The 17819-nt window shown below is 39.0% G+C and overlaps 2 protein-coding genes across 17 annotated transcripts in view; one reads left to right on the plus strand and one right to left on the minus strand.

The window, feature by feature from the left end:
* The window catches only part of cyb5r2 (cytochrome b5 reductase 2), a 117058-nt gene that overhangs the window by 81958 nt on the left and 17281 nt on the right, over positions 1-17819 (minus strand). The gene's annotated exons all lie outside the window — the stretch shown is intronic.
* Positions 1-17819, plus strand: part of mical2b (microtubule associated monooxygenase, calponin and LIM domain containing 2b) — a 73640-nt gene that overhangs the window by 30218 nt on the left and 25603 nt on the right. For 5 of the 16 annotated variants that reach the window (XM_055192038.2, XM_055192037.2, XM_055192050.2 and 2 more), the window contains exons 9-25: positions 1997-2112; positions 2287-2413; positions 4342-4432; positions 5189-5336; positions 6213-6412; positions 8855-8955; positions 9042-9110; positions 9201-9332; positions 10193-10321; positions 10468-10827; positions 11208-11312; positions 13525-13647; positions 14126-14218; positions 14855-14959; positions 15234-15266; positions 17298-17484; positions 17566-17633. In XM_055192038.2, the coding sequence (XP_055048013.2) occupies positions 1997-2112; positions 2287-2413; positions 4342-4432; positions 5189-5336; positions 6213-6412; positions 8855-8955; positions 9042-9110; positions 9201-9332; positions 10193-10321; positions 10468-10827; positions 11208-11312; positions 13525-13647; positions 14126-14218; positions 14855-14959; positions 15234-15266; positions 17298-17484; positions 17566-17633 (2187 nt within the window). Of the gene's footprint in view, positions 1-1996; positions 2113-2286; positions 2414-4341; positions 4433-5188; positions 5337-6212; positions 6413-8854; positions 8956-9041; positions 9111-9200; positions 9333-10192; positions 10322-10467; positions 10828-11207; positions 11313-13524; positions 13648-14125; positions 14219-14845; positions 14960-15233; positions 15267-17297; positions 17485-17565; positions 17634-17819 lie in introns of those variants that run through there. The other 11 variants (XM_055192040.2, XM_055192041.2, XM_055192042.2 and 8 more) reach the window with 11 other exon arrangements.

The raw sequence follows: 17819 nt of genomic DNA on the forward strand, positions 1-17819 counted from the left end.
TGTATGTGACTTTATGGGCGGTTTTCCGGAGAGGGTTTAGATTATGCCTAGGCCTTTGTAAAAACTTCTTAAATGTCCTAATATATCTAAGAAACTTAACAAAACACAAGACTAGTGTGCATCTTGAGACAAAACAATGGCACCGATTATATGTTAAGATATGTCAGTGCAAGGTGTTTTTAAATGATGGTAGCTCATATATGCATTTTAGTCTGGGACTAGGATAAGCCTTGTCTGGGAAACCACCCCTAAATGTCACAATATGATGTTTTTATATCGGTAAATAATTGTAGAAAATCCCTTGTTAGTGCAGGTTATAAATACATTTTTATTTATTATTCAATATAATACCCAAGTTGTATAATACCCAAAAAAGTTAAGTGTGTTTACAAATGCCGTCATATTACTTAGTATTTTTGTCTTGTTTTCAGTACAAATATATAAAAATAAAACACAGAAAAATATCTGCCAAAGGGGTGAGAGAATTCTTCTTGAATTAAGTGTTTAAGAATACAGTTAACTTTTTTTTTACAGTTAAAATTTTCTCACCCCATTGGCAGATATGTTTCCTTGTTTTAACCACAATTACACTTAAATTGTATATTTTTTCTCTGAACACTAGACTTATTTTCTTAGGTCATCAAGAAAATGCATCCTGATTCAAGAATCTTTAGATATTTGTACTGAAAACAAGACAAAAATACTGAGTAAAATAGTCATTTTTTGCAGTGTAGGATGAAGCTCAATAGGTTTTTTACTTTATTTTTGCTTTTTGGGAATAGAAAATATGGGAAATAGATTTGTTTGTCAGCTTTAAATATTTACATACTTACCCACTTGAATTTACATATTAAATGTGACCCTGGGCCACAAAACCACATGAGCAGGCACATGGTATATTTGTAGCAATAGCCAAAAATACATTGTAAGGGCAAAACTAAACATTTTCTATGCCAAAAATCATTAGGATATAAAGTAAAGGTCATGTTCCATGAAGATATTTTGTAAATTTCCTATTGTAAATATATAAAAACTGTATTTATCATTAGTAATATTTATTTGTAAGGACTTAATTTGGACAACTTGATTTTCTCAATATAAAATTTTTTTGCACACTCAAATTCCAGATTTTCAAATAGTTGTATCACAGCCAATTATTGTCATATACTAACTGTGCATACTCAGCCGCGGTAGAGGTGGCAAAAACACGCTATTCTCGCATAGTTGGACGCTTGAACATTTTGAGTTTTCATTCTCGCGTGAAATTCTAGTCATTTGAGACAACTTCACTCGCTCCCTGTAATCACATCACTACTAAAGCAAGCTCCTGATTGGTTAATCCGGCGCGAATATTTGCCAGAGTTCCGATTTTTCAACTTTCGTGTTTCCACGGCAACGTTCAATTCGCGCGGAAAGCCTCATCCGCGCTACGCGTTCCGCGCCATTTGCACGTTCCGCTCCGCAGGCTGCCTATTCGCGTCTTTGCATTGACTTAACATGTAAATCACTCGCGCTTGCCGCGTCTTCCGCCTCTGGTGAGAATGCCACATAACAGACCATACATCAATGGAAACCTTATTTATTAAAAATATGACCCTTGTTCAATTATATTTGTATCCCTGGACCACAAAACCAGTAATATTTTAACATGCCATTTGGCTGCACTGCAAAAAATGACTTTCTTTCGTAGTATTTTTGTCTATTTTTTAATGCAAATCAAGATGCATTGTCTTGATAAAGAAATTACCTAAGAAAATAAGTCTAGTTTTAAGACAAAAAAATAACACTTAAGTGAATTTGTGGTTAAAACAATCTGCCAATGGGGTAAGCGATTTTTTTTTTAGAATTTTTCTTGAATTTAGTGTTTATGAAAAAAGATTTTTTGCTTACCCTATTGGCAGATTTTTTTGGCTTGTTTTATGCACAAATTCACAAATTCATTGTCTCTTCGTCTTGTTGTGTGTTTCATCCTTCTCTCTTTCTTCTCTGTGTCCAGCCTTTCTGGCCGATGGGCACAGGATGTGCTCGAGGGTTTCTGGCTGCCTTTGACACAGTGTGGATGATAAAGGGTTGGGCTCAAGGTAAAGAACCACTTGACCTTCTGTCAGAGAGGTGAGATACTACCATGATATTCACTAATACTTTACAATTCAAAAATATATATTTTTTAAAAATGTGCATATATTTTTGGGAGACAGCATGTTTTTAGTCTAGAAAATAATATTTGCATATTTGTAAGCATGATGGTAGTTTGATTATCCACTATCTGTTTTATCTGTCTTACAGGGAAAGCATCTATAGGCTGTTGCCTCAGACCACAGCTGAAAACATCTCAAAAAACTTTGAGCAATACACCATAGATCCTTCTACACGTTACCCTAACCTCAACTCCACCTGCGTGAGACCACATCAGGTGAGACTCCCATCCATTACTACCATATACATTCGTATACAGTACTGTGCAAAAATCTCACTGTGTGTTTGCACCAAAAATGCGCTATTCACGCGTAGTTGGACACTTGAACATTTGAGTTTACTCGCTTCATTCGCGCGTGAAATTCTAGTCATTCGAAACATTCATGCGGACATTCTAGACTCTGCTCGCTTTCTGTAATCACTAGGGGTGTCAACAATAATTGATTCGGCAATGCGCGTATGCACGATTCAGCATCGATGCAGCAAAGTGCCATAATCAATTATGTCACTGTTTATTTTCTGGCCTCGAGTGGACAATAAAGTTGTGAAGTTTCAATTACTTCCGGGGGCATAACAACAACAATCAAGATGGCTGAGGCGGAGAGAGATGACCGTGATAGATGGGTAAATAAAAACGCACCCTTTTCCATGGAAAGTGGACATGTGGGCACATTTCGGATTCTATTAATAGGAAACTAGACAAGATTTAAGGGCTCGTTATAGTCGTGCGTAGGTCCTACGGCGTAGCAGCGACGGCGTAGGTTCCGCGTCGGTTTTCATTTATACTTTTGCGTTGTCGTCCGCGCCGACGTGCAAACACACTCGCGACCGCTGGTAGGCAGTATCCACGCGTGTAACCACAGTAGCAGCACAAACGTGAAAGAAGAAGAAGCTTAGCAAGTTAACCCACAAACGAAGAAGAAACAGCAACTTGTGTATAATTTGAGAAGACAATGCAATGATTAAGTAAATAAACAGCGACTTTTGATGCAGTTTGAGTTAAATCACTCCTCAACTTGGCTCATCTTTGTTTTCACCGTCACAAACGGAAATACCTATGACACAGTTTTTTTTACCTGACGGGAGGGGTTCTGGTGGACCAATCACAGCGCTTGCAGTCCGAGTAGATCTGAATTTTATTGTGAGGTGCGCGTCAGGCTACGCAGAGCTACGCACAGGCTACGGATAGCCTACGCCGTAGCTACGGCGTATAACCTGCGCACGACTATAAATCGCCCTTTACGCTGTGTGTAAAATTCTCATCTCAGTTATATAATTGTCATTGTCTTAAAGCTGCTTGACTTTACTACTTGACTGATTAAAAATGTGTCTTGTTGTGTACAGTAGAATTCTGATGCATCGCAATGCATCGTAAAATCGAATTGAATTGAATCGTTACCTGGTGAATCGTAATTGAATTGAATCGTGAGGGCAGTGCCAATGCACACCCCTAGTAATCACGTCACTACTACAGCATGTTCCTGATTGGTTAACGGTCTGCGGAAATCCGAAAGTTCCGATTTTTCAACTCGCGCGTTTCCCTCGGCAACGCTCAATTCGGCTACCGCTCCACAGGATGCCTAATCGCATCTTTGCATTGACTTAACATGTAAATCACCCGCGCTTGCCGCCTCTACCGCAGCTGGTGTAAACGCAACTTAAGGCCACCGCCACTAGACTTGTTGTTTTAGAAGATTCAAAAATAAATATGGATAGACATTAAATCGAACTTTTATTAAGATACAAACAGAAAATACAGGAAATATGTACAAAAAATACTCAATGTTTTCTTTAGGCATCGTTTGTGTTTAGTGGGACCTCTCTTGGCACTAAACACATCTTGAGTGTTTTCGAGCAGAATGAAGTAAAAAGAAAAATTTCTTTAAAATTAGGATTTAATTTCATTTAGGTTTGAGCTCAGAGTTTACCCTAAATACTTGACACATCAGTTTACATTTCTATACAGTTTTTAATACTATATACACATTTCCTGTATTTTCTAGATGTTTTCTATTAAAGAGACTCAGAAAAAATTAAATATGATCACTATAACATTGCAAAAACAACAAATCTAAATCTTTTGCACAGTACTGTACATCAGTCTTGGCGTGCTTCCACTTGTAAACAGCAAACTTCCTGTTTCAGGTACGGCATCTGTACATCAGCGGTGAACAGAACTCAAGTGTTCTTGAGCGCAGCGGACCCACACGCAGATCTGTGAACCTCTCCAGACAAGGTAGATTAGTTTTTATTTTTTTATAGATATTTTGCAAGTTGACACGGCATTCAATTGCGTTACACAGTCCACAAATATTAATTCTGAAGTGTGTCATTTTTGACATTTGCTGCCAATGAGTTGTGTTTGTTTGGACAGACACAACTTGTGGAAGACAGGGAGTGTTTAGGATCCTGTTTAAAGGTGATGCTAGTGGTGCAGAAATTACATTGAATCGTCCCATCCCGAGGATCAGATTTGTTCAGCGTGTTACAGAAATTGAATAGTCCCATTGCCATGTAGTTCACATTGAATTTACTCAACTCTCAAAATCTCATTCGGCTTCATTTATATATCTAACGTAACGTCAGTAGTATGGTCTATAGCTACCTTTTCCATGTTTGTTTTATAGCTGGTCTCACCTGGGATCGGCCTTACAGGAACAATGACTTATCACTGCTCCACACCCTCTACTCAATCAAAGAGCTTATGTTACATGACGAAACATTCAAACAAAAGCAAGTGCAGACCTTGTTTTAGTAAGACCTTATCAGTTTTTCTGCGGTGATGTCATCGCTGCACAATCACACAGACTTGTTGGGTCTTTGCCCTCAATTTTTTTTAATGGAGTGGCGCTTATGGTGATTAAAACTTCAAACTAGTGAATAATGGTTTACATAAGTAGTAGAAGCTCTTTCCTAAAATGGTTGCTTTGCAGTTGACCTAACACTTATATACTTAAATACAGTATTTCTATTATCACATCTTAATTTTCAGAGTCAGAGGTTCGTCCCAGTCGTCTGCTGTTGTGGTGTCAAAAACAGACTCAGGGTTATAAGGGAGTGGATGTGACTGATCTCACAACCTCATGGAGGAGCGGCCTGGCACTTTGCGCCCTCATCCACCGCCAGCGGCCCGACCTCATGTAAGACAGACTACATGCACACAAAGTGGCCTTCATGTTTGCATGCACCTCTATACTTTCTCTTACGCACATTACTGAAAAGCTACAAATGATCTATTGTTTTGCTTGCCAATCCTTCTTTTGATCTTGCACGCGTGCCTTCTTGCCCCAGGCGATCAGAACAAGTTGTTTGTTCATATTATATGACAATAGCTTTGTGAACAAGTTTTGCCATTTTTGCTTCTTCAATGCAAATAAAAAGCTATTTATCTTAACAAGGAATTGAAAGAACCTACTAAAAGAAAGGAGAAGATGTACTCCAATTGTTTTAATGGCACATTTGATGCCAGTAGCAGCAAAAGGGGAATTTCATGCTTTTAAAAGCATTTAAACAATATAGACGTATGCTATAATGATGAATGAGATAAATAAACTTTAAAAAAAGTTTTAATGTGAAAAGATGGTGTTATTACAACATCCACCAGCAGGGGCAAACTAGTGCTGATTCATCGGTTCGTTCAGACATCATAACAGGGCTATTTTGTGGCCGTTTCATGATTTGCAGTGGCACTTACATTATAATTTTCGCACCTACTGTGTGGCATAAATTGTGCCACTCATCCGGATGCGAGTGGCGGCTTTAATGATGTAATAAAGAGGGGCCATTAGTCAAAGTGTGACCCATGGGCTCACAGTGGGATGTGACTCAATCAGCTCAAAATGTTCTCATCATACCGTACTGCCAGAGAGAGGGTGTTTCAGTAAATATTATTATGGGTAACCAGGGATACAGGTTGCAAGAACACAGCCTCTCGAAAGGAATTCAAGCCTAATAAGGTCTTATCATTGATTTCCCTCGTTTTGTTTGCCTTTTCCCACTCTCTCTCTCTTCTCCAGTGATTTTGACTCGCTGAATGAAGCAGACTGTGCTAAAAACAACCAGCTGGCGTTTGATGTGGCAGAGCGGGAGTTTGGCATCCAGCCTGTCACTACTGGAAAGGAGATGGATGCTGAGCGCGGGCCAGACAAGCTCATCATGGTTCTCTACCTCTCCAAATTCTATGAGATGTTCCGCAACCCATCTCAACCTGCCACAGGTAGAGCTCTCACCTGCACATTCAAAAATGCTGTTAAAGTTATTTTTAACCCATTGTTGGGTTAAAAAGCGACAAACCTAGCCGTTGGGTTTAATAACCCAGAAAATGTTATATTTGACCCAACAATGGGTTAAAACAACCCAGATACCCAGAAAACAATAGATACAGGTCATTGAAAGTGCTTGAATCTATTTTATGCAAGACGTTTTCTGGAAAAAATCCATATTATTCCCTGTGTAGTGCAGGATAATATTATAAAAATTCTAGACTTTTTAAGCACACGTGCTAAACTGTTTGCTTTAAATGCTTGTATCTTCTGTATGCGAATGTTGATTCATACCAAAATGTTTTTTTGCTTAGTTGTGTTTGACACATGAAAACGTCTCTGGTTATGTATGTAACTGTTGTTCTCTGAGAAGGGAATGAGACGCTGTGTCTCCCTTGCCATACTGTCCCTGTAACGCCGTCTTTGGCAATATTTCAGATAGTGATATACTTCCTGGCTCCCGCGTCACCCTGTCTTTGTCGTTGGTTGAATTTGATATACACATTCAGACACTCTTACCCCTGGAGGCGTCCCCAAAGTGTCACTGCAGTGACGCAGCGCGAGTTCTCTCGAAAGGGAACTGTAACAATGTATCTTAAAAGGTAACACGATGTAAACTTGCTCTCACTTGAAATGTGTCCCCACATTTAGTTCTTGAATTTGAGGGTATTGGATCTGGAAATTCCTTGAAAGGCCCTTGAATTTGAAGTTAACTAAGGTTAAATTACAACCCAACAGGTTGGGTTCGCCCCTTTTTGACCGAAAGCTGAGTTTTTAGGGTGTGCACTTTTATATCTTGCCATTAAAACCATAAGTTTTCATCAAAAGCTCTTAACTGTTTTGGATGGTATAAATGAGGGTTATTTTAAACTGTGTGTCGGGACCCACTTGTGGGTCGCACAGTGGAATAAGGTGGGTTGCGCAAAGTCGCTTGGCTCCCATGATTTTGATAAGTTATTTTGATGCTGGAATTAAACCCACATTTAATGGTAACACTTTACAATAAGGTTCATTAGTTAACATTAGTTAATGTATTAACTAACGTGAACAAACCATGAGCCATACATTTGTTACAGTATTTATTCATCTTTGTAAATGTTAGTTAATAAAAATTTAAGCTTTAATTGTTTGTTCATGTTAGTTCAGAGTGCATTAACTAATTTTAACAAGATTTAAAATAGTATTAGTAATTGTTGAAATTAACATTAACAAAGATTAATAAATGCTGTATAAGTGCAGTTCATTATTAGTTCATGTTAACTAATGTAGCTAACTAATGTTAACTAATGAACCTTATTGTAAAGTGTTACCCATTTAATTTATAGTATACTCTATTATAAGAGAAAAACTTTTTTCCTCATATTTAGATAAAAAAATACGGTTGGTCCCAGTATAGATCGCATAATGAAAAGTTTGGGAACCTCTATAAATGGTGCAACACTTGTGCATCCAGTTCGAAGACATTTGACATTTTTTGGCACAGTAACTTATAGAACATAAGTTCTGATGTCATTCATCATGCACCTGCTGTGCATGTGTTGACTGGGTTTAAGCATGAGCATACTGCAAAATTGTTAGTACATAAGCTACAAGCAAGCAAGATGAAACATTATCTTTCATATTTTATTTTTAAAGGGGCCATGGCATGAAAATCTGACTTTTTTTTATGTTTCCAGTGCTTCTATCAACCTAGAAAATGTGAAAAAGATCAACCCAGTAACTTTGTTTTGGTAAACCATTCTCTACAAGCACATGAAAAAAAGGTTGTTGAAATTTGGCTCTCCTTATGATGTCATAAGGAGTTCTTATTATTATAATAATACCACCCCTTAATCTGCACTATCCAACCACAACACTGCCAATTAGTGCAGAGAAAAGCACAATTGAGTTTTAATTGCAACAAACCACAATCATTGTGATCAGTGTTTGAATTTCATCAGCTCATTTGCATTTTAAAGGACACACCCAAAGCGGCACATTTTTGCTCACACCTACAAAGTGGCAATTTTAGCATGCTATAATAAATTATTTATATGGTATTTTGAGCTTAAACTTTGCTCTGGGGACACCAAAGATTTATTTGACATCTTAAAAAAAGTCTTGTGCCATGGCCCCTTTAATGTAGTATTGGACAGAAAATTAGTAATGCTTTATAATAAGGTTGCGTTTGTTATCATTAGTTCATGCATTAGCTAACATAAACAGAAGTATTGTTAGTACGTGTTCTTCTTACTAAAACATTTTGCACAACATGAACAATTGTATTGGCATTAGCTAACATTAACAGACAGTATATAAATATCTAAGCCTCTTTAAAACATGTGTTACAAGTGTATGTGTCATTATTTTGCCATATTCTAGATACATATGAAGTTTTTTAAATTTTTTATTATCAGGTGTACCCAAACAGGTGGATGCAAATAATGAAATCTATTCATCAAAGAGTGCAAATTCTCTTTACAACTCTATAAACCTCGCAAGAAAGAGAATTCCAAAGGTAAGCATTGTTTCCATACTGTACCTAATTTTATTTTTTACTAAAAAATCCTGTTTATATTGAGAAACACATTGTTTTATATCAAGGTCGACAAGAAGTTGGAAGACAACGATTTTAACAAAAAGAGGAAGAAGGGAATCGCCCACCTTGAGGAGGTGCGCTAACTTTCCTTTTTGGTGTCAACGCCATTGTCTTTATCCTCCTCTTGCTTCCTCTAATCAATCTGCTGTTCTGCCCTACCACAGCAAATGTCCAATCAGAGTGCGCCCCCTGTAGGTGAAAAGGGTGAACAGAAAGAGAATCGGGTGCGCTCCATGGCAACTCAACTGCTGGCCAGGTTTGAGGAAAATGCTCCAAGCTGCGCATTAAACAGACAGGTACAGCCAACTGACCTTTTTTTTCTTTTTTCTTCATTTAAGCAGCTCATGTCTTTTAGGTGACCATTTCAAAATGTTATGATCTCGTAAGCTTCATCCGAAATGTGTATTGAGGATGTGTGGTTATTTAAGCCTTCACGTTTAAGGAAATGTAAACCGGGTGCTGCATGTGAGTCGGGAGACCAGGCAGCAGGGGTAACGGATCTAACATAACTTCTTAAATTTGGCTTTAATCCCTTATGAATACTCGTCTTTGTGCAGTGAAAGTAAGGGTAAAAATAAACCCTCTGATTCTAGTTCGTTGGATCTGCACAGTCTGAACGCCATGATAAAAAAAATGTAATATAGGTAAACGGTTTATCGCTTCTGTTACAGTACAATGAGTATCTTATGGTGTATTGTCATAGGTTGCTTGATAAGCGTCTGCATTTTATACATAAGATGTCTAGTGGTTCAAGTCGCATTGTTTATTTTCTGTGAATTGCAAAATGAAACTCTGTTTCACTATCTGTTTATGCAATACAGTTGTAATTTTTACAGTCGTCAGCAATCTGCGTCTATATTTTTACCTGGCTTGGAGATAAGCAGGGGTCAAGGTTTGGGTGCTTAGTTAAAGGCTTAAAGGATCTGGACTCGGTAGACTGATAATCCTCCATAACTATATATGAAAACTTTGTTTGCAGTGTATTTTATGTTTTATGACTGTGGGCCAGTCCAGTTGTTTATATTTGCCAGTGGTGGTTATATGTATTTTGCATGCTTTACCATGTTTCCTCTTTCTATGCATCTTTTAACTGTCCTCTGATCTTTTCCATACTCATTTCTGTCCATCTCTTCTGGTGCAATTTGACCGTTACTAGTCTGAATCTGAGGTTGAGTCAGTTGCTGAAAAGCAAAAATCTCTGGACACGAGTAACAACACGCGCTTTGCCAAACCAACAAACCACCCCATGCCCCCTCCAACACCTCCACCCAAACCGAAATGGCAGGTATGCTACCTTGTCCCAAAATCCATCCACAGTTTCACATTATCACGCCTGGATGTCTATGGCTTAACTGAACTCTCAAAGCTAAATTTAGTGGGCAGGTCATGTGTAAAGCTAATAATTCCTCAATTAAACTGGTTTCCTTACAGCCATCTCCTTATCTAAGACTACTTGAATCTCACACCCGAAATGAATCCCGGGACACTGGTGCCAGACTTTCTGACTGCCATTTAGATGTCAGTTCAGGTCGTGAAAACACAGAGATCCAGTCCAACTCCAAAAAGACTGAAGTTCACTCCAGTTTCCAGCTTACAGATATTACGTCCTGCTATCATACAAACGAGTCTCGTTCCAGAACTTCTCACATTCCCTTCAAAGTGCTCCAGTCGGTTTCTCAGACTGGGCTGTCTTCACGGGCGGCAGAACAATCAGATGCACACCTGCCCTTCAAACCAGCTTTGGGTGGGATGATCAAGTGCATGAAAAGCCTGGAAGAGGAAGTGAGCAAGGTGAATGAAGTGATGCATGTTGAGCTAGCTTAGTCTCTAATGCGCTTGTGATTGGCGTATCCATGATCTGATATGGCTGCAACATATTAGTAGTCAGGGTTTATACAAATCTCTAAACTTCTGTGTCAAACCTTGGAAATTAACTAAAGTCAAACGATACATATTGATATACATTGCAAAAGAAACCAAAGCTGGCTTGTATATCATGGTAATTTCTGTGTGGTTTCCTTTGACTTGGAACTTTGAACGCTATGGAGAAAAGCATCTCCCAAATGCATAAATGTAAATAAAAAAGGCTTGGGCAATGCAATATCTTATGCCTAAAGTTCTGCTTTCCCATTTTGATACGTCCTGTCCTTTGCTCATGAATACTTGTACAGAGAAAAGCACAGGCTGAAATGACTAGACTGTTCAACAAAAAAAGCATCAAGGAGCGAGCTCAGCAGCTCGGATGTCTGTTCTTTGGCAAACCGGCTCAGCTTCAGGTGAATCCCAGCAGTTCCACTGCATCCCTGATACCAGAGCTCTGCATGCTGTTCAGTCATATTGAGAAGGATGTTCCAAAGCTAAATATGTTGCCACATATTTCACATTATTACACATGTCCCTCTTTCTTTCTCTTTCTGGCTGTCTTTCTGTCCCCCTCTTTTTTCTGTCCCTCTTTTTTCTTTCCCTCTTTCTGTCCCGCTTTCTGCCCCTCTTTCTTTCTGTCCCGCTTTCTTTCTGTCCCTTTTTCTTTATGTCCCTCTTTCTTTCTCTTTCTGTCCCGCTTTCTGTCCCTTTTTCTTTCTGCCCCTCTTTCTTTCTGCCCCTCTTTCTTTCTGTTTCTCTTTCTGCCCCTCTTCTGTCCCTCTTTCTTTCTGTCCCTCTTTCTTTCTGGCCCTCTCTCTTCCTGTCCCTCTTTCTTTCTGTCCCGCTTTCTTTCTGTCCCCCTCTTTCTTTCTGTCCATCTTTATGTCCCTCTTTCTTTCTGTCCCCCTCTTTCTTTCTGTCCCCCTCTTTCTTTCTGTCCCCCTCTTTCTTTCTGTCCATCTTTCTTTCAGTCCCTCTTTCTTCATGTCCCTCTTCTGGCCATCTTTCTGTCCCTCTCTTTCTTTCTGTCCCTCGTCTGGCCGTCTTTCTGTCCCTCTCTTTCTTTCTGTTCCTCGTCTGGACGTCTTTCTGTCCCTTTCTTTCTTTCTGGCCCTCGTCTGGCCGTCTTTCTGTCCCTCTTTCTAGCTGTGTTTCTGTCCCTCTTTTTGTCCCTTTTTCTGGTCGTCTTTCTTTTTGGCACTCTTTCTTTCTGTCCCTCTTTCTGGTCGTCTTTCTTTCTGGTCGTCTTTCTTTCTGGCCGTCTTTCTTTCTGGCCGTCTTTCTGGTCGTCTTTTTTTCTGGCCCTCTTTCTGTCCCTCTTTCTGTCCCTCTTTCTGCCCCTCTTTCTGTCCCTCTTCTGTCCCTCTTTCTTTCTTTCCATCTTTCTGTCCCTCTTTCTTGCGGTCCATCTTTCTTCATGTCCCTCTTCTGGCCATCTTTCTGTCCCTCTCTTTCTTTCTGTCCCTCGTCTGGGCGTCTTTCTGTCCCTCTCTTTCTTTCTGTCCCTCTTCTGGCCGTCTTTCTGTGTCCCCCTCTTTCTGTCCCCCTCTTTGTCCCTCTTTCTGGTTGTCTTTCTTTCTGTCTGTCCCTCTTTCTGGTCCTCTTTCTTTTTGGCCCTCTTTCTTTCTGTCCCTCTTTCTTTCCCTCTTTCTTTCTGTCCCTCTTTCCGGCCGTCTTTCTTTCTGTCCCTCTTTCTTTCTGTCTATCCCTCTTTCTGTCCCTCTTTCTGTTCCTCTTTTTGTTCTTCTTTCTGTCCCTCTTTCTTTCTGCCTCTCTTTCTTTCTGTTCTTCTTTCTGTCCCTCTTCTGGCCGTCTTTCTTTCTGGCACTCTCTCTTTCTGCCCCTCTTTGTCCCTCTTTCTGGTTGTCTTTCTTTCTGTCTGTCCCTCTTTCTGGTCGTCTTTCTTTTTGTCCCTCTTTCTTTTCCTCTTTCTTTCTGTTCCTCTTTCTGGCCACATTTCTTTCTGTCCCTCTTTCTGTCTGTCCCTTTTTTGTCCCTCTTTCTTTCTGTCCCTCTTTCTGTTCCTCTTTTTGTTCTTCTTTCTGTCCCTCTTTCTTTCCCTCTTTCTTTCTGTCCCTCTTTCTGTCCCTTTTTCTGTTCTTACCTTTTTGGCCATCTTCTTCTGTTTTTCTGTCCCTCTTTCTTTGTGGCTCTCTTCTGGCCATCTTTTTGTCCCTCTTCTGGCCGTCTTTTTGTCCAACTTTCTTTCTGTCCCTCTTTCTGTTTCTCTTTCTGTACATGTTGTTGGCCATCTTTCTGTCCCCCTTTCTTTTTGTCCCTCTTTTTTCTGTCCATCTTTCTGTCCATCTTTCTATCTCCTTTTTGTCTGTCTATCTGTATGTCCTTCTTTCTGTAAGTCTTTTTGTCACTCTTTACTGAATAAGGATGTCTTCTGTCTGTCTGTGTTTAATCTCCATTAGAGATCCATATAATTAGGCCACTTTATCACTCGACTTTAAGTAAGAAAAGTGTACATTGCAATCAAACCATCTATCGCTACTCCCATTTGTTCCCTGTTTCCTTGCAGTTTTTTTGTGCCTTAATAATCTGTGGATTGTGATAAAGGTGGGACTTAAAATTCTTAAATGTTTCCTCTGTTCATGTCTTCCTCCTTTCTTCACACAGGAATCTGAAAACTCTTCTGCTGTTTCCTCATCTCCCTCTAACCTTTCTTCAGCCCATCCTATCCCACAATGCTCTACTCTGTCCTGTCTTCTCTCCCCTGTTGCTTCAATCCAACATGAGCAGGTAAAGCCAAGCTCATAAATGACAGTTTTCCTGTTCTGTCACTTAAATGATATGGGTAACTTGGTGTTACAAAATTCACCTTCAAAATTACAACTGTTTCTTTTAGTCGTTGATGATTTTGTTGCTTTACTGTGATTATTATTATTTTAATTCTTATTTTTAAAAGAAAATAATTATTTTAAGATTAAGATTATAGTTAATGTTTAACGACCCAAGTTTGATTACCGGTTAAAGGTCCTTGCTTGCCCTGTTGCCCTCTCTCCACCCTTTACCAAGCCACAGTCACTTTTAAGCAACACACTTGTTAACTTTTTTAAGCTGTAAATTATGATTATACTAATAATAGTTATTACTTGAGCTATCCTGTACTTAACCATATGCGTTTTAGGGTAGATAAACACTTTGCGCTAAATCTGTACAGGGTGTGGTTCTTTGTTAACTTTGTTAACATTGATAGGCATTTTCCCATTGATTGTAGTGCAGTGGTGAATCAGAAATACACCTGAATCATAATAAACACACAGATGGCTCTGAAGTCAGGCGTGTTGAGTGTCTTGACGCCTCCAAGCAGGTATTCAAACTGAGAATACCCACATCTGCCTGAACCAAAATGAAACACAAGTAATCGAACCTTAACCTTGCATGTCGGAAAAACATCTGGACATCCTGCAGCATTCACATTGCATTTCTGTCTATATTTCAGATATTTAAAATGTTATTTTGCTTTTAGTAGAAAATCACGCATGTTCCAGGCCAGATGTTTTAAAAAAGCATGTGACTATTCTGGAAGACTTTCAGATTTATCATTTATATGGAGATCATCAAGTTGCATGCTGGAATGCAGTTTGACGTTTAAGTGTTTAGTAGTTTAGAGAGGACACAGCTACACTGTGTGTGCAGTTATATGTGACACAGTCTGTGAAAACCCAGCTAATATTATTTTTTGTGATTTAATGTTTTGTACATTAATATAATATACATAACCTTGATATCTTTAATATTGACTGAGTAAACTCATGTCAAAGATTAAAATCAATGTGAAATCAATAAGTGTAATTAAACTTTAATTACTGTAGATTATGAGACTTTAGCCTGTATTTCACAGACAGGTCACACATCTACAGTTCCACCCTGTCTTCCAATCCTTTTTCTGATTTCCATCTGTTTCTTACTTTTCCATTTCCCTTTTCTCATTATTGACTGTCAGAGAACAGTGGGAAAGGTTTCCACTGCCATTGGGGTTAAAGCAGCTACACTGGCCATCTTATATGAGACAGATCATAGACCGAACAATCCTATCACCCTTTCACTGGTAAGCATCTTCCACCTAACACGCCTGTGAGGATGCATATTGGAGAAACTGTCATTGCCAAATCCTCAGGAGGAGCCAAGTGATTTTTATCAATTTTTAGTCATCATTTTTGTTAAAGAATCAGTTTGTGATACAAAGTAAAAGCCTCTGACTGTATACCAGTGTCATGAGATTTTAGGAAAAAAAATTCTAGAAAAATAAAAGCATCTGTGTAAGAGTAACAAGGGTGCGGGCATTGTGCATACTTTGTAGTTAAGAGAGTCTTTGTCCACAGACAGAAGCCAGAAGATGTGCAGAATCTGGGGCGGTAATATTTTGTTTTTTGTTTTCCTGGCTGATCAAAGTACAGTACTAAATGCTACTTTTATGCCTCCCATAACAGTTTTATGGGTTTTCAGGACAATGTTGTGCATGCATTGGCTTGTGTGTTTTAGATAAAGTTTTGGCATTGCTATGTGATACAACATGTTGTATATTTTTTTTAAATATTTTGTTCTTCATATAGGTAAACTGTGGTATTTTCTTTTCCTGCAAGTTTTGTGCTAATTCACACTAACATGGCACTAATATGGCTAGGGCTAGGTGGCACAATGAGTTTTGGTTAAATATTGGTTATATATATATATATATATATATATGATATATATAGACTGTTTCATCGGACGCCCATGCAGCTTTATTTCCGGTTTTCAGTTTTTTAATGGTCTGACTATTTGCTAAACTGAACTCTTGGACAAATACCTCGCTGTTTTGGTTTCTTATGTAATCTACGTGTTTATTTTGCTTGTTATATACACTCACCTAAAGGATTATTAGGAACGCCTGTTCAATTTCTCATTAATGCAATTATCTAATCAACCAATCACATGGCAGTTGCTTCAATGCTTTTAGGGGTGTGGTCCTGGTCAAGACAATCTCCTAAACTCCAAACTGAATGTCAGAAAGGGAAAGAAAGGTGATTTAAGCAATTTTGAGCGTGGCATGGTTGTTGGTGCCAGATGGGCCGGTCTGAGTATTTCACAATCTGCTCAGTTACTGGGATTTTCACACACAACCATTTCTAGGGTTTACAAAGAATGGTGTGAAAAGGGAAAAACATCCAGTATGCGGCAGTCCTGTGGGTGAAAATGCCTTGTTGATGCTAGAGGTCAGAGGAGAATGAGCCGACTGATTCAAGCTGATAGAAGAGCAACTTTGACTGAAATAACCACTCGTTACAACCGAGGTATGCAGCAAAGCATTTGTGAAGCCACAACACGCACAACCTTGAGGCGGATGGGCTACAACAGCAGAAAACCCCACCGGGGAACACTTATCTTCACTACAATTTGCACAAGCTCACCAAAATTGGACAGTTGAAGACTGGAAAAATGTTGCCTGGTCTGATGAGTCTCGATTTCTGTTGAGACATTCAGATGGTAGAGAATTTGGCGTAAACAGAATGAGAACATGGATTCATCGTGACCTCTTACCACTGTGCAGGCTGGTGGTGGTGTTGTAATGGTGTGGGGGATGTTTTCTTGGCACACTTTAGGCCCCTAAGTGCCAATTGGGCATCATTTAAATGCCACAGCCTACTTGAGCATTGTTTCTGACCATGTCCATCCCTTTATGACCACCATGTACCCATCCTCTGATGGCTACTTCCAGCAGGATAATGCACCATGTCACAAAGCTCGAATCATTTCAAATTGGTTTCTTGAACATGACAATGAGTTCACTGTACTAAAATGGCCCCCACAGTCACCAGATCTCAACCCAATAGAGCATCTTGACCACGAAAGCCACTTGTTTATGTTGTTACTGCTAAAACCATCTATATACATGTTTATTAATTATATACACTACTTTATTTATTTATTTATTATTTTTACTTAGTTTTTCGTTTATTATTTTTTTATATTATTATTATTATTTTTATTTTTTTTTCGGGATACTTAAGACTAAACTGTATATTTTTATGGTCTGTAATGACCATCCTATGCAACCCACGCTTTGCCAGAAATGCACACTGAAATTTTGTTTGCATAATACACTGTTTCATATATTTTCATATATAGACATTTAACCTACCCAAAAATGCATGAAATATAAATATCGCCCAGCTCTTAATATCACACAATACCACAAGTGTGAGTCTAACCCTAAAAGTGAAAACCTATGATGGAAAGTAGGCCATTCATCTATTCCTCTTGAATGCCACACTTGCATCCTTGAAATGAAATAATAAGAAATAAGACCCTAACACAAACTACTTTCCTTGTGCTTTTTAAACCATCATTCATAACCAATATTTATGTGTTTCCTGTGATGTCATAGATGTTGTTTTGTGTTTCAGACCAGCCAGCGAAAGGACTTCCCTCAGGGTCTGGGCGGCAGCGATACCTGCCACTTCTGTAAGAAGCGCGTGTACGTGATGGAGAGACTCAGCGCGGAGGGTTACTTTTTTCACCGAGAGTGTTTCCGCTGTCACATCTGTGGCTGTACATTGAGACTGGGGGGTCACGCGTTCGACTCCAACCAAGGTGAGCTGCAATTGAGAAGATTTGTAGTGCTGAAACCACAGTATTGAATGGATAGCATTATGAATGCTCTTTTTTTTACAGGCACTTTTTATTGCAAGCTGCACTTTTCTCAGCGGAGAACCATCGGCAGTAGACATAGAAGAGGAGAGGTAATGTTGTGATGCGTTTTATAGAAACAATTTTGATTGGATGTTGCACGCTAAATGCCATAGTAAAATAGCCAATACATGCACGCGTACCTGTATTGCTATAGATCGGATTATACTAAAGTCTTCCTCATTTCTAACTTATTTAAAACCGCTGTCAATAGTATTGGAACTAAAAAATACTTCTGC

This window comes from Misgurnus anguillicaudatus, chromosome 6 (genome assembly GCF_027580225.2).
Source record: "Misgurnus anguillicaudatus chromosome 6, ASM2758022v2, whole genome shotgun sequence".
NCBI classification, from domain to species: Eukaryota; Metazoa; Chordata; class Actinopteri; order Cypriniformes; family Cobitidae; genus Misgurnus; species Misgurnus anguillicaudatus.